General features: G+C 33.6%; 1 protein-coding gene across 2 annotated transcripts in view; it reads left to right on the top strand.

Moving 5' to 3' along the window:
• Window positions 1-17,334, top strand: part of LOC105544577 (dachshund homolog 2) — a 311,959-nt gene that overhangs the window by 209,127 nt on the left and 85,498 nt on the right. For both annotated transcript variants that reach the window (XM_011987135.1, XM_011987142.1), the window contains exon 5: window positions 5,019-5,154. In XM_011987135.1, the coding sequence (XP_011842525.1) occupies window positions 5,019-5,154 (136 nt within the window). The remainder of the gene's footprint in view (window positions 1-5,018; window positions 5,155-17,334) is intronic.

Genomic DNA, 17,334 nt, shown 5'->3' on the forward strand with positions numbered 1-17,334 from the left:
AGCCACTCTTCAGCAGCAAAATGCCATTAAATCCTTGAGGAACTCATTAATAGATTAACATTTGGAAGAGTAATTACAATGAGAGTTGAAGTCAAACTAAATAAAAATAAGACATATATTACATAATTCTACTGAATTATTGAAAGAAATCAATATAATAAAATATCAGAGGCAATTCAACGTTGACACAGTTGTTTTTAAAAGGCAATGGAACATGTGCACATACATATTACCACATGGTAGAGATACTTAACACAAATGTGTTAATACTTCGTAAATTCTGTGTATACTTCCATATTTCCAAGAATGCAAAACAATATATTGAAATGAAATAAATGACCTCTATGAACATGGTCAGAGTTGATACTTTAGTGCCAATAAACTGAATCCTAAGCCAAATTGACTGTGATAAAAAACTCCGTTTTCTAAACATTGTCCCATCCTTTATGAAGGTTCAAATGTACTTTCAAATACTTTGATATAATGGGCATCATTTTTAACCATTTGTGATATACCTCTAAAGAAAAGGAACTGGTATAGTAGAAGAAGGGATTATATGTACTAATTAATAACATTTTCTATAACAACTTATTCTTTTTAAGCAAAGTCCTTGAACTATGTAAGTACACATCAGAATCTGAGTTATTATTGAAGATAGTATTACTAATTACCGGGAAAAATAGGAATTGTGAGAATATATACATTTTGGAAATCTCTGTCCTTTGCTACTTTGGATTTGGAGAAGACTTCTGTGGTTCATAGGAGCCACAGTTGTTTTCGATGGAGCATAAATTAAATATGCGAAAAGTAACAGGGTTGTAAAAGTCATAAATGCCATGTAAATGAACTTATCAATGAGTAAAAATGATTGGGGTTTTAGATTTGCAAGTTTCTTTTTTAAATGTACTTATTGATTTGTTGCAAATACTGTTAACCCCGTATTTGGCAAATGGTGAAAACATTATCGCTTGTGTTCTCATTTGTAATAAAACAGATTAACTTGCTGTGAAATTTTAACTAGGCTGAGACACAACAGTAGCCACCTAATGAACCAAAGCATATTGCAGTTAAGTAGCTAAATAGATGCATACTTATTATAGGGCTAAGAAATGGATCTGTTTACTTGCAAAGAAGAAATTGTTCATATAATTATTCATTATTTTAGGAGAACTTAAACATTCCACTTCCACAGAGATTAAAAAAAACACAACACCTAATTCTTAATCAATATAAAACACTGCATTCACATAACAAGGTTTGCGTGGTGTAAAAAGTCTGACTTCTGTGCTGCCTTAGAAAAATAACGGACTGAACCTTGATCGAATTTGGTAAGTACAGGCTACAAAATCTTAAAGGAGAAATTTTGCTTCATGCAAAATATTACTGTCACTCTTAATAGTCACCTTCTAAATTATGTTCTCAAAGTTACTTCATTGTTTCACGTAAGATGCTGCTGAAAATGCAAAGAAGGAGTTTCAGTGTAAATTATTGGAGTTTATATTGTTTGATCCTATGCTAATTTTAAATATGTTAGAGGAATCCACTATTTTTTCTTAATGAGTTAATATCAATTTCATTTTTGTTAGCATTCATGATATTTTCTATTCATATAGGTGCGCTTATGATTTTTATGTATTCATAATGAGCATTCAGCTTTTATTAGGGAGAGTGAGCAAGGCCAAGTATCACTGTCAGTTGGATTCTCTTGTTTATTAAACCATGAAACTGCATGGATCACTCAAAAATTGTTTATTTTTATTACAGCAGCATACATTGCTGTATATGTGATGCCAGTTTGCTATTACACAGTGATTTTCCTTTTGTCAGTTTTATTTTTTCACAATAACTGCTGCACTTTGTCCCTCTCCATTCATTCAGAGGTCCATTAGAGATAAATATAGTTCATTGAATTACACATATTTAAAGCACATTTTCAGTGTTGGAATTCAAACACAAATAGCAAATGTTCTGCAGTTTTTGCACATATTTTGGCGTGGAATCAGTGAGACACAATGATGAAAGACAAAAAAAAAAAAGGCCACATATATTAAATTCCTTTCACTGGTGTGTGTGTGCGCGTGTACACACACGCGCACACACACACACGCACACACGTACTATTTAAATAATATATTTTAAAGCATTATAGTTTAAGTTGAATTTCACAACTGATAAACTACAAGTTTATTTTTCAAAATTGAAAACGTATGATAGAAGGGCTGTATGGATATTGCTTTCAGTACCCGTACCATCCCTCCAAAATGTGAATAGAATTATTAGGGGAAAAAACTTGATTCTTTTCTTCTGCTTTGCTTCTATATTTCTTTTTATTTTTCCTGGCGGACATTATGTGACAAGCAGATATTTTCCTGCATACTAAATATAAGAGAAATGTATCAGTATTCTACTCTGTTTGGAAACATTGTTTTGGAGGCATGACAACAGCTATAAAGTCCTTAACATGTAATATACATTTAAAATTGTTGGTATTTAATTAGTATAAACTACAGGTAATATACTCAAAGTCTATTCATTTCACTAAAGTTATTGGGTGTTAATGAAATGCTAAGCAATAATGTAAAGCAAAATTTAAAAATATGCATACTACATTGATGACCGTATTAGTGTTCTATTGTTGCTATAACAAATTGCCACAAATTTAGTGGTTTAGCACAGTGCAAATTTATTATCTTGGGGTTCTGTAGGTCAGAAGTTGGACATGAGTTTCACTAGGCTAAAAGCAAGGTGTGATCAAGGTGTGCTGCATTTCTTTCTATAGGCTCCAGAGAAGAATCTGTTATCTATTTTCTTTTCTTCTTTTAAAATAATTTCAACTTTTCTTTTAAATATACGGGATACCTGTGCAGGTTTTTTACATGGATATATTATGTGATGGTGAGGTTTAGAGTACTAATGGCCCCGTCACCTAGGTAGTGTCTATAGTGTCTAATAGGTAGTTTTTCAGCCCTTCCCCTTTCCCTCTCTCCCCCTCTAGAAATGCCCAGTGTTTATTGTTAAAGGCCACTCACATTTCTTTGCTCATGGCTCCCTTCTTCCATCTTCAAAGCCAGCCATGTTGCATCTCTGTGACAATTCCTCTGCAATCATTTCTCCTTCTGACCCTTCTTTTCTGCCTGTGTCTTCCACAGTTTAGAATCCTGGTGATTAGATTGGGTCCACTAAGATAATCCAGTATAATCTCCCTATTCCACAATTCTCAATTGCATCTGCAAAGTCCCTTTGGCCATGTGAAGTAACAAATTCACAGGTTCTTAGGATTAAGATGTGGATTGGAGATTTTAAGTTGGGGAGGTGGCATCATTGTGCCTACTGCAATGCCAGACATTGGATAAGGTTAACTACTACTAATGAAATAATAAATTTTAACTCTCATGCTATTACTTTTGCATTAAACAAACAGTTTTTAGGGGGATTATTTGGGCTTCTCATGCAAAATCAATGTGGAAATGTACAAGCACATATTTGACAAATTATTTCTTAATGTTATGGTGATTAGAATAATGATGTGATTACAGATAATTAGCCACAACATTTAATTGAAGAAATTTATTATGGATGAATTAAATATTTTATAGAACATTCTCTGTCCCAGCATGTCTATCACCCAGTCACATTTATTGAATATGTGCATAAGCACTGCAATTTGGTTCTTTTATTGATCAAATTAACTTAATGATTTCGATTTATTCATCAATTTGTGATGCATAAACACAGTGAATAGCTTCAGTGTTTTATAGCAATTTTAATAATCAGAAGTCTTGAGAGCCATAATAATTACTGAAGAAGTATGCAAAAATATTTTATTAAAATTCATTACTGAAAGCTACAAAAAATCTATGGAATACTAGAAGAAGTGACCTTGATAGATAGTAGCGTTAGGTTTGAAAAAAATAATCATGTACTGTGACTATTAAAATATATATACTTTTTTGAGATGGAGTTTTGCTCTTTTTGCCCAGACTGGAGTGCAGTGGTACGACTTTGGCTCACTGCAATGTCCGCCTCCTGGGTTCAAGGGATTCTTCTGCTTCAGCCTCTCGAATATCTGGGATGACAGGTGCCTGCCACCATGCCTGGCTGATTTTTGTATTTTCAGTAGAGATGGGGTTTCACCATTTTGCTCAGACTGGTCTTGAACTCCTGACCTCAGGTGATCCACCCTCCTCGGCTTCCCAAAGTGCTGAGATTACATGCATGAGCCACCATGCCCAGGCTATTAAAATATTTTGTTGGCAGAATTCAACATAAGTTATTAAGGTCTGAGAGGTTACAAGTGTCTAATATACAAGTATATTATTTGCATAAATTTTGTCCACACAGAAAAGCTCAACTTGTACCAGGGGCCACGATTTGTGAGTTTTATTCCAGGGCTCTCAAGTCTTTACATTTGGGAGTTCTCCTTCTTAATGAGATAGGAGTATCACCCTTCAGGCCTTGCTATGAACTTTACATCAACCTAGAAGTTACAATAACAATAACCTTCAAAACACACCTACACTATTAATCATTTATGAAGTTTTTAGGAGAGCACATGGAAATTAACTTTTCTTGACCCTTTACCATATGCTTTTTTGTCTTTTTCCATAATTTAGCCCTCATGATATTTTATTAATTTCACAAGAATCAAAAATATATTTTTGTTTAAAGATATATTTTTTGAAACGTGAAGAGGAACATCACACACCGGGTCCTATTGTGGGGAGGGGGGAGGGGGGAGGGATAGCATTAGGAGATATACCTAATGTAAATGACGAGTTGGTGGGTGCAGCACAGCAACATGGCTCATGTATACATATGTAACAAACCTGCACATTGTGCACATGTACCCTAGAACTTAAAGTATAATTAAAAAAAGAGATATGTTTGTAAGACGAATTATAGTAGATGAGTACACTTTCACAATAAGTGAGAGGTTAGCATTTCAAATGTATGGACTCAACCAACATAAAAACTTGGCGCATAGATGACATTTCCTTTTGTGTTTCCTTTTGTGTCAGGAGCGGATCCCAGAGAGTTCTTCTCCTGCTCCTTCTCTGGAAGAGAATCATCGTCCTGGGAGCCAGACCTCTTCCCACTCCAGCAGCAGTGTGTCCAGTTCTCCCTCTCAGATGGATCATCACTTGGAAAGAATGGGTGAGTAACTTTTCGGAAACAGGTAATTGAAAAATATTGTTTCAGGAAATTAGTTGTTAGGAAAAATAGAGGAGAGGGAAAAGCTGGGGAAGCTGACACCTCTTTAATATAAATAGCTTTTTGAAAGTTGGTCATTTGTAATTGCTGAAACAATATGACCAACAAAATGAAACTTACATTATTAGAAATTTGTTCTCTGCAAAGATCTTCCTTTACTGTATCATTCAATCTCATGGAATTAATATGATGAACTGTTTGTAGAGTATATGTGAGTTCTATATGTGATACAATATACCTGACACAGTCACAACATCTTTTTGAATAAGGGAAGTTGAAATATCCTTTAGGCAGTTCCCCTTTTAAGAGTGAAAAAAAGTGAATCAATATAAGATTTGCCACAATCTCAACAACTTAGATCACAAATATTTAACATGATTTCCCCCATGGTTATATATATTTTGTTGTCTCAGAAGCCTTACACCATAGACACTATTCCAGAAATTGGTTGTGATGTGGCATATTGGGAACTTTAGTCTAGCTATAGGTCTGGCACTAACTAGCTATAACATCTTGTGTATGCCACTTAACCACGATGAGTTTCTTTACTTATTATATGGAAAAAAACCTTATCATCCTGTCTAATGCGCTGGATTATTGAGAGGTGAAATGAAACATTATGTGAAAAAAGTGCCAAGGAAGTGTGGGTGATAAAAATTACTCTTCTCTGTGTGACTTGACTTTGATTACTTATCATTTCCTGCTATCTAATTCTACTCAGGTATATAGAAGTCGACAGGTACATCCAGCTGTAACAAATTCTCATTTAGTGTATAGTAATTACCGATCAATTGAGTTAGGTAAAATCTTCATTAATCTTCTGTACCTACACAGTCCAATCTCCTATGTACCCATTTCCTTTTGACAAAATGATTTTTGCTATCCCTTTAGTCTTAAAGGGGGGAAGTTCTTTAAGTGAACTGTGAATGTTTACAGCTCATAATAGCTATTGCTTTCAGCCTTTCCAAAATAATGTATTTTCTTGGGGGAAGAGAAATTTGGGAGATTAAGGAAGGTTTTAGATTTCAGAAGGATGAAGACTATCCCTTGGGGAAATTAATCCAAAACTCACTTAGCTTGTCAGTATTATATGTTTTTTGGAGCTCTTTAGCTTCATGGTGAGCATAGTGTTTCTCACATCTGGCTCCCAAATATAATCACCTATGGAGTTTTTATTAATATGGATGCTGAGGCCACATGCTCAGAGTTTGATTCACTTGGTCTGGAATGGAGCCTGGGCAGCAGTATTTTGTTTTGCTTTTCAGCATTTCTTCCGTAGATTCTTATGTTCAGCCAGGGTTAAGAACCAGTAGATCAGAGCTTGAGGCTAATGTCTCTCAGAGAGTAAGTTTAATTCCTGGAAGACCTGATAGACGTCTTCTAGCTTTACTCTTTTCTCTGACATAGACTACCTGGTTGTTACAACATTGTGTACAACTGATTCAAGAAAGTCTTAGAAAGAACGAGAGTCTACAAATGAGTGACCACTAATGAATCAAGAAGCAAAAGGACACATTCTTCTGTTGGGATACCATTCATATTGATGAGAGTGGGAAGAAGGAGACAAAAAGGGGAAAGGGATATAGAGAGATAATTATTTATTGAGTGCTGACTAAAAAGCAGAGCACATAGGGAAATATACTTGGTAATAGATATATCATAAAAGAATGGGCAACTTATACTTAGAAGTAAAATCAAACATATCCAAAGCAATGTAATATCCTAGAAAAAAATGTTGACAGTATAGTTTACTTCTAATTACACTGGCAGTAATTAGGCTCTATATGCACATTCCACAGTTGTCTAACAATGATACCAAGATTGTCTATAAATAAATAAAAAGGCTTGAGAATTTTTACATATTACATTTACACTTACCATATTTTATTAATAGGGCTGTATAATGTTCGAATAAAATATGACTAAAGAGAATTAAATTATAAACTCTGAAAATTAACAGTTTTTCTCTTTCAATATGTTTTATAAAGAATCATAATAATTTCCAGAAAGTTATATTATCTCTCAATCTTGCTCTGTTTAACAAGTTCATATGTATATATGTTTATGTACTAATTATACTTTAGAACTCACACGATCAAGCAGCTTACTGATTTTTTCATTATATGATCTTCAGACCAACAAAAAAATCTTTCTACTGTTTTAGAAATAGAAGTACATAAAACTTATGTTAGTTGTTATTAGATTATATTAGCCATTTGTGTGATGTTTTCTGCCCTTTTTTCTGGGTATTTACATAGAAAACTATTCAGTTACATCTCTTATTTATAGTTATGATGCCCAGCAATAGAGAGGGACTTACTGTGGTTCAGGATAATGGACTAACCATCAAAAAATTCCAAAAACATAATAAAGGTAAAATGATTTTTGCTTATTTGATACACATATAATAATCAGATACTAACTCAGTTAACACCCATGTGCTGTATACTGCATCCACATTTCCCTTAGTAAGAATAGATTCATACTAACTTTGGATAAGTTATTTTAATAGTAGAAAACATGATGTTTATCTGAAGCTTGTTTATTTGGAAGGTTATACATTACATATCCACCTGAAATTTATCTGTGCATGTGGTTGGAAACTTTATCTTAAGCCTTCTTACTATGCCAGTTCAGAGACACCTGACGTCCTTTGTATTATATGTTTACTTTTTTAACTATGTTTAAATGATTCGCCATTTGCTGGTTGTAGTTGACGGTTATATTTGACAAAACTGAGTTGCTGTCACACAGGGGAGCTGCTTCTGTCAATCCTTGAAAGTGATTTTTAAAATATATACTAATTTGGACATTTCAGATGAAAGCTTAGCAAGTTAGCCCATCAGGTATTTACCTGGAATACTGATACATATTATCTCAACCTGCCTTTTGATCAGCTGAGGTACATGTATCACCTCGGCATAGTATCCAGTTTTGTCTTAGGAGAGCTGTTCAAGGAAGATAAAGAATTTTAAAGTGATGCTCTCCTAATATGAAAGCTGAGTACAACTTTGTTTATAAGGCTGAAAGGGTAAGAGAAAAGGAAAATACATAATCATATGGCATAGATGATACATTATTGCTGTCACCATGAGTTATACAGTAGCTAACATATAATTTCTCAGGTCATCCGATAGTTTATTTGTACTTCACCACAGGGTAAATTTTTCTATCTACTAAAGGTGCCCATAATATATAGAAAAAAAATACTTCATGAACTGGAGAGTTAATGAAGAATATTTTCTCTTTTCTGTAAACTGAATGTGCTTCATAATTACTAGATGAGCATTTTAGTTGGAATTTGAAATAATGTATGATTTTAATTTCATTGATCTATGGTTGATTTCCTAGCCACATGTTTTGTCTTTTCTTAGCCTGACAGTGAAAGGCTATACCCTCTGGGGCTCCAAAATGCAAATGACTGATTTTGGATTAGTTGTCAGAATGAAAGTCAGGTTCATGATATTAAACTACCCAAACTCTTGCACAGGTAATGAAAGTCTAGTTATAGATGAAACTTCGTTTATAACCCAGCAAGAATTTGTTCCCGAAACTTTTTTTCCCACCATCTCATTACTATTTAAAGGACATCTTGGTAGTAAAGCAGCTTTGCTAGGAAAGTCCCAAGCTGTACGTGATGCCTATAATACAATCAGAGTTGCAAACCCCATCAGTCAATATGGCATTTGGGACTGTCCTGTGTACTGCAGCATGCAAGTGTACACTATTGTGGCCTATGAAAAATCAGCTGGAGCATTATTACAGGTGCACAGTAACTGATTTTCATAAAATATATAGTAGCATGCACTGGTATTTCTGAAGTTCTTGCTGTGGAATGGCAGAATTTTACTTGTTTAAATCAAATAAGTTGGTCACATATCCTGATGAGGACGTTAATAAGCAAGAGTGGCATATGAAACTGCACCCCAGTTATAGTGGAAAGGTTTTTTTAAAAAATGGGATTCTCTATGTCAAGTCCTTCCAGTTATATTTGTGATGGTAAGAAAAAAACATATTTTCCTGAAATAGAGTTTAGTTATTAAAAGGGAATGAGTTAAAGTAGAAGTGTCAACATTTATTAACTGTGACAAATAAGCAGTTTATACAACTGTGGCAAACATATGTTTTCACATCTGCTTTGAGTATCATCATGATTTTAAAAATGATTTATAGCTCTGAAAATTATAAAATGCCAGCTTTGCTATTATGAAGGAATTTTCAGAACATAAAGACATACCTTTAGACTATTCATGTAGCCCACCCTTACTGTATCTGGTAAAACTGGATGACATTATAATACATGTCTCAAAGTCTGTATGACCTGAGCTTTCACGGCATTGATATCCATTTTGACTGTGCCCAATATTGTGATTTTAGTTTTGAATCAAGTATTTTGAATAAACTGACTGATCAGTCAAATAAGGCTTTTGATTTTATTTTTTCACAGACTTTGTCAAATAAATTGACCAAATTAATCACGTTATGACATTGTGTGATGTGGTCTTTAACAGTCAGTTCTGGGATTCTTTAGAGTACAGCAATTATGACTATTCACTCTAGTTTACCTGCATGGAAATAAAGGCACAGAGTAAAATCCCCTTCCTCTGGCAGCCACTTATCTCTCAAACTGCTATTGGGAATAGGGTTTTTGTGATATTTTGCACTGGGAAGTAAATGTTTTCAATAGAAAACTCTCTATGTGTAAAATGCCCCAAGCACTCTGATTAATCAAGTCTGATATGCTACAGAAATAGTTGAACAATAAATTCACCACCCAGCCCAAGAATTTAGCCCATTGAAATGTTACATGTTAACTCAGAGCCTACAGATGCACAGCTAATAGTTTTAACGTCCTTTTATCACAATAATATATATATTATGTTTCACCTTGAATAAAAGCATTGTCATATTTCTTTTTTAACTTTTAAGTTCAGAGGTACATGTGCAGGTTTGTTGTATACATAAATTCTGTGTCACTTGGGCTTGGTGTACAGATTATTTTGTCACCCAGGTAATAAGCATCGTATCTGACATGTAGTTTTTCAATCCTCTCCCTCTTCCCAACCTCCACCCTCAAGTAGGCCCCATTGTCTTTGGTTCTCTTCTTTGTTTCTATGTATTCTCAATATTTATCTTCCACTTATAAGTGAAAACATGCAGTATTTTGTTTTCTGTTCCTACATTAGTTCTCTCTCTTAGCCTCCAGCCCCATCCATGTTGCTGCAAAGGACATCATCCTGTCCTTTTTTATGACTGCATAATATTCCATGGTGTATATGTACCACGTTTTTAATGGGCATTTAGGTTTATTTAACGTCTTTGGTCTTGTGAACAGTGCCACAATGAACATATGCGTGCATTATTTAGAATGATTTATATTCCTTTGGGTATATATCCAATAATGGAATTGCTGGCTCAATTGGTGGTTCTATTTTAAGTTCTTTGAGAAATCGCCAAACTCCTTCCCCCAGTGGCTGAACTAGTTTACACCACCAGTGTATAAGCATTCCTTTTTCTCCACAACCTTGCCACCATCTGTTGTTTATTGACTTTTTAATGATACCCATTCTGATTGGTGTGAGATGGTATCTCATAGTGGTTTTGGTTTGCATTTCTCTAATGATCAATTATATTGAATATTTTTTGTATGTTGCTGGCTGTATGTATGCCTTCTTTTGAAGTCTGTTCATGTCCTCCGTCCACTTTTTAATGAAGTGGATGCAGCCGTTTACATTTCCTACCAGCAATATATGAAGGTTTTAATTTCTCCCCACTCTCTCCAACACTTACTATTTTCTGTGATTTTGATTATAGCTGGACTAATGTTTGCGATGTATTATCTCATTTTGGCTTTGATTTGTATTCGCAGATGAATAATCATTTTGAGCATCTATTCCTGTGTTTATTGGCTATTTATATATCTTCTTTGGACAAATATCTATTTAAATCCTTTGTCCATTTTTTAATTGGGCATTTTCATTCCTTAATTTAATTTCTCATTTGTTTTTAAGTTGTAGGAGTTCATTTTATATTATGGATACAATCTCTTTATCAGACATATGACTTATAAATATTTTATCCCATTTTTTGGGTTATCTTTTTACTGTTTTCATAGTATCCTTTGACAGACAGGTTATTAATTTTCATAAAGATCAATTTATCTATTTTTTTTTTGACACATGTGCTTTTGGTGTTGTATCTAAGAACGCTTTGCTCTTACACTTAGATCTGTACTCCACTTTGAGTTAATTTTTGTTGTGTTAAATAGGGGACCAACTTCACTATCTTGCATTTGAATATTCGATTATCCTAGCACTGTTTTAAACATTTCCACATTGAATTAAGTAGGCACCCTCATCAAAAATCACTTCTCTGTAAAACTAAGCATTGATTTCTAGACTCTCAATTCTGTTCAATTATCTACATGTCTATTCTTTTGCTAGTATCATACTATCTTGATTACTATAGATTTGTAATAAGTTTTAAAATAAAGACGTATGAGTCTTTTTATTATTTTATTCAGAATTGCTTTGGGTCTTCTTGATCTTTTGTGTTTCTATGAGAATTTTTAGATCAGTTTCTGATAAAATATCAACTGGAATTACTGCAAGGATTATATTGAAACTGTAGATACATTTGGCTAGTGTTGCCATATAAGCAGTATTAATTATTTTGATCTGTGAAAACAAGATATTTTTCTATTATTTAGGTTCTCTTTAATTTCTTCCAGCAATATTTCGTCGTTTTCAAACTATACATTTTGCACTTCTTTAAAGTTTACTCCTCAGCACAGTCATACCCCAGAGATATCATGTGTTTGGTTCCTGACCACCACAATAAATCCTATATTGCAATAAAGCAAGTCACACAAATTGTTTGATTTCTCAGTGCATGTAAAAGTTACATTTACACAATACTGTAGTCTGTTAACTGTGTGATGCCATTAACTCTAAAAAATAGTATACATACCTTATTTTGAAAATACTTCATTGCTAAAATAATGGTAATGATCATCCAAGCCTTCACCAGGTCATAATCTTTTTACTGGTGGAGGGCCTTCCCTTGATGTTGATGGCTGCTGACAGATCAGGGTGGTGGTCACTGAAGGTTGGGGTGGCTGTGGAAATCCCTTAATGTAAGACAACAATGAAGTTTGCCACATCAACTGACTTTTCCTTTATGAAAGATTTCTCTGTAGCATGCGATGCTGTTTGAAGGCATCTTACCTACAGTAATTTTTTTTCAAAACTTGAGACAACTCTCTTAAACTCTACCACTTCTTTACCAACTAAGTTTATGTAATATTCTAAATACTTTGTTGTCATTTCAACAGTGTTCACAACATTTTTATCAGGAGTATATTCCGTCTCAATAAACCATGTTCTTTGTTCATCCATAAAAAAACAAAAAACTCTTCATCCATTCAGGTATTAGATTGTAGCAATTCAGTCATATATTCAGATTTTACTTCTAATTCTAGTGCTTTTGCTATTTTCACATGTGCAGTGATTTCCTCTACTGAAGTCTTGAGTCCCTCAAAGTCATCCACGAGGGTTGAAATAAACTGCTTCCAAACTCTTGTTAATGTTGGCTTTTGACCTCCTTCCATGAATCAAATGTTTGTAATAACATTTAGTACGATGAATCCTTTTCAGAAAGTTTTCAATTTATGTTGCTTAGATCCATTAGAGTAATCTTTATATATGGAAGCTTTAGCTTTGTCAAATGCCTTTCTTAAATAATGAAACCCAAAAGTCAAACAATGACTCCACGTTACATAGTCTGCAGAATGTATGTTGTGTTAGCAGGCATGAAAACTGAATTTCTTTTTACAGAGCTCTCGGGTAACTAGATTCGTTTGCAGTGAGCAGTAATATTTTGCAAGGAATCTTTTCTTTTTGAGCCATAGGTCTCAATAGTGGGCTTAAAATGTTCAGCAAAGCGTGCTGTAAATAGACGTGCCATTATCCAGGCTTCATGGTTCCATCTATAAAGCAGAGACAGAGTAGAATTTGGCATAACTCTTAAAAACTACAGTTTTTTTTTTATTTTTTTATTTTTTTGTAATGGAAAATGTGCATTGGCTTGAACTTATAGTCACCAACTGCATTATCCCCTAACAGGAGAGTTAGCCTGTCCTTTGAAGCTTTGAAGCCAGGTATGACTTCTCTTCTCTAGCTATGATAGTCCTAGATGGCATCTTCTTCTAATATAAGGCTGTTTTGTCTACATTGAAAATCTATTATTTAGTGTAGCCACCTTTGTCAATGATCTTAGTTAGATTTTCTGGATAACTTGCTGCAGCTTCTACATCCACACTTGCTGCTTCACCTTGCACTTTTATGTTAAGGAGATTGTTCTTTTACTTAAACCTCATAAACCCACATTTGTCAGATTCTAACTTTTCTTCTGCAGTTTCTTCACCTTTCTCAGTCTACAAGGAATTAAAGAGAGGTAGGACCTTGCTCTGGATTAGGATTTGGATTAAAGAAATGTTGTGACTTGTTTGATCTTCCATCCAGATAATTACAACTTTCTCCATATCAAGAATAAGGCTACCTCACTTTCTTGTCATTTGTGTTTTCACTGGAGTAGCACTCTTAATGTATTTCAAGAAATTTTCCTTTGCATTCACAACTTGGCTACCTGTTTGGTGCAAGAGGCCTAGCTTTCAGCCTATCTTGGCTTTTGACATACCTTCCTTACCAAGCTTAATCATTTCTAGATTTGATTTAAAGTGAGATACATGTGACTATTCCTCTTACTTGAACACTTAGAGGCCATTGGAGGATTCGTAGTTGACATAATTTCAATATTGTTGTATCTCAGGGAATAGAAGACCTGAGCAGAGGAAGAGAAATGAGGGGACAACAGGTCAGTGAAGCAGTCAGAACATACAAAGCATTTATCAGTTGCATTTACCATTGTATATAGGAACAGTGCATGGAGTCCCAAAACAATTATAATAGTAACATCAAACATCACTGATAATAGACCACCATAACAGTTATAATAATAATTAAAAGTTTGAAATTTCATGGGAATTGCCAATACGTGACACAGAGACAAAAAGTGAACAAGTGCTATTGGAAAAATAACACCAATAGACTTGTTCAATATGAGGTTACCACAAACTTTTAGTTGGTAAAAATATAGTATTTGTAAAGTGCAAAGAACAGAGTATGCCTATATTTTGTTTTTAAATGTTTTCAAATTTATTTATAAGTGAAATTGTTTTGTTAATTTTAATTTCAGATTGTTCACTGCTCTGTATAGAAATATAATTATTTTTCCTATATTCTTATATTCTTCAAATGTATTAATTTTTTAGCTTTAAAGGTTTTTATATAGATTGTTTACAATTTTTTTCTGTAGTTTCTTTAAGAATTTTCTCTATATAAGATCATACCATCTACAAATTGAGATAGTTTTATCTGTCTTTTCCAATCTATATGCCTTTTATTTCCATTTATTGCCTAATTCTGTGGCTAGAGACTGTGATAACAATGTTGAGTAGACATGGTGAGAGTGAATATCCTTGTCTTATTTCCGATATTAAGAGGAAAGCTTTCAGTTTTTACCATTAAATATGATGTGATTAGTGAGCTTTTTATAGATGTCTCCTATCAGATTGAGGAAGTTTTCATCTATGCTTAGTTTGTTTTGTGTATTTACTTTGAAAACACGTTGTATTTTGTCACATTCTTTTTCTGTATCTATCAAGATGATGCTGTGGTTTTTGTACTTTATTAGTACAATTCATTACATTGCTTTTTCTAAGTAAATTATATTTCTATTATTATTCTTCGTTGTAAAAACTTAATATGCTTAATATGAGACCTACCATCTTATGCATTTTTAAGTGCTCAGTAGACTATTGTTGACTGTAGGTATAATGCTGTACAGCAGATCTCTTGAACTTATTCGTTTTGCATAACTGAAACTTTATACATAACTGAAACTTTATACCAGTTGAACAGCAACTCTCCATTTCTCTCTCTCCACAGCCCCTGGCAACCACTATTCACTCTCTGTTTCTATGAATTTGACTATTTTACATAACTAATATATGTGGAATCATGTAGTGTTTGTCCTTGTGTGACTGGCTTTTTTCATTTAGCCAAATGTCCACCAGGTTCATCCATCTTGTCACATATGACAAGATTTCTGTCTTTTTAAAGGCTGAATAATAGTTTATTGTATTATATACCACATTTTATTTATCTATTTCATCCATAAATTGGCATTTGGGTTATTTCCATGTATTTGTTATTGTGCATAATACTGGTATTAATGTTGGTGTACAAATATCAGTCCAGGTTCCTGCTTTTAATACTTTTGGTTTTATACATGGAAGTGGAAAGCTGGATCATATGGCTATTTTATGTTTTAAAAATATATTTTGAGGAACTACCATACTGTTTTCCACATTGAGTGACTGCACAATTTTATATTGCAACTAAAAGTGTACAAGGTTCTAGTTTCTCCAAATCCTTATTTCCCAACTCATTCTATGATACCAAAACTTAACACCAAAACCTGATACCAAAACCTTGCAGAGTTTTCAAAAAGAGAAAACCTCAAGCCGATATCCTTGATAAACATCAATACAAACATTCTTAACAAAATACTGGCAAACTGAATCAAGCAGTATATCAAAAACCTACTCCGTCATGATCGAGTAGGCATCATCCGTGGATACAAGGTTGGTTCGACATATGAAAATCAATAAATATGTTTCATCACATAAACAGAACTAAAGACAAAAAGCACATGATTTGCTAAGTGAGACGCTAGTGTGAAAATAAAACGTCAACAACACATGATTATCTCAACAGAGGCAGAAAAGTCTTTCAATAAAATTCAACACCCCTTCATGTTAAAAACTCTCAATAAACTAGGTATTGAGAGAACATACCTGCAAATAATAAGAGCCACCTATGCTTTAGTTGGCTCTTGCTCTATTTAATCTATCAAATTAGATACAATGAAGGAACCTCATGCTACAATATAATTAGATTCTAGCTAAACTAAATCTAAACTAAATTTTGTGCATTGTTGGACTCACAATATGTAAATACTGGTGAAGCACACAAAAAAACAAGAAGACAGAAGTAAAAGCAGGCAGGCAGCAAGGAAGGAAATAGGAAAAAAAAGAAAAGTATACACAGAAGATTGAAAGCCAACTATCAAAAATACATGTGCACTCATATGTTTATCTCAGTGCTATTCACAAAAGCAAAAATACAGAATCAACCTAGCTACCCATCAACAGTGGATTGGATAAAGAAAAGGTGCTACATATACACCATGGAATATTACAGAAATAAAAAGAACAATATCATGTCCTTTTCAGTAGCACGGATGGAGCTGGAGGCCAATTATCCTAAACAATCAAATGCAAGAACACAAAACCAAATACCACATATTTTCACTTATAAGTTGGAGCTAAGCATTGAATACATATTAATGTAAAGATGAGAACCGAGGGAGGGGAGTGGTTACCTGTTGGGTTCTATGCTTACTGCCTGGGTGTCAATACTCTGGGACGTCTAGCCTCAGAATCACATGATTTACTCATATAACAAACCTATACATGTACCCTTTAACCTATAATAAAATTTGAAATGATAGAAAAACACTGTACAAATTTCTAATTTCTCAACATCCTTTCTAATACTCATTATCTTTTGTTTTTTGATGAAATCATACTAGCAGGTGAAAGGTGGTATTTCACTGTGGTTATTATTTGCATTTCCTTGTGATTACTGATGTTGACCAATTTTTCATATATCTACTGGCCATTTTTATGTCTGTTTTGGAGAAATAAAGAAATAGATGTATAAATACCTTGACATAAGGCTAAGGTACACATAATTATTCTATAATTTTAATAATCAACATGTAGTAGTGCTATTATCTCAACAAACACATTTTAAAGAACCAGGATAACTAAATTACAATATTACAAATAATACAACTAAGGCTATTTGATTTGTTGCAGGAATCATAGATTTGATTGTTTTGGATCAGAACATAACATTTTTTCTTAATAGTAATTGCAGATTATATCCGTGCATAACAAATCCTGCCAGAATGATGGGTGACTATGGAAGTCTTGGA

This window comes from Mandrillus leucophaeus, unplaced genomic scaffold, assembly GCF_000951045.1.
Source record: "Mandrillus leucophaeus isolate KB7577 unplaced genomic scaffold, Mleu.le_1.0 Scaffold1081, whole genome shotgun sequence".
Taxonomy (NCBI): Eukaryota; Metazoa; Chordata; class Mammalia; order Primates; family Cercopithecidae; genus Mandrillus; species Mandrillus leucophaeus.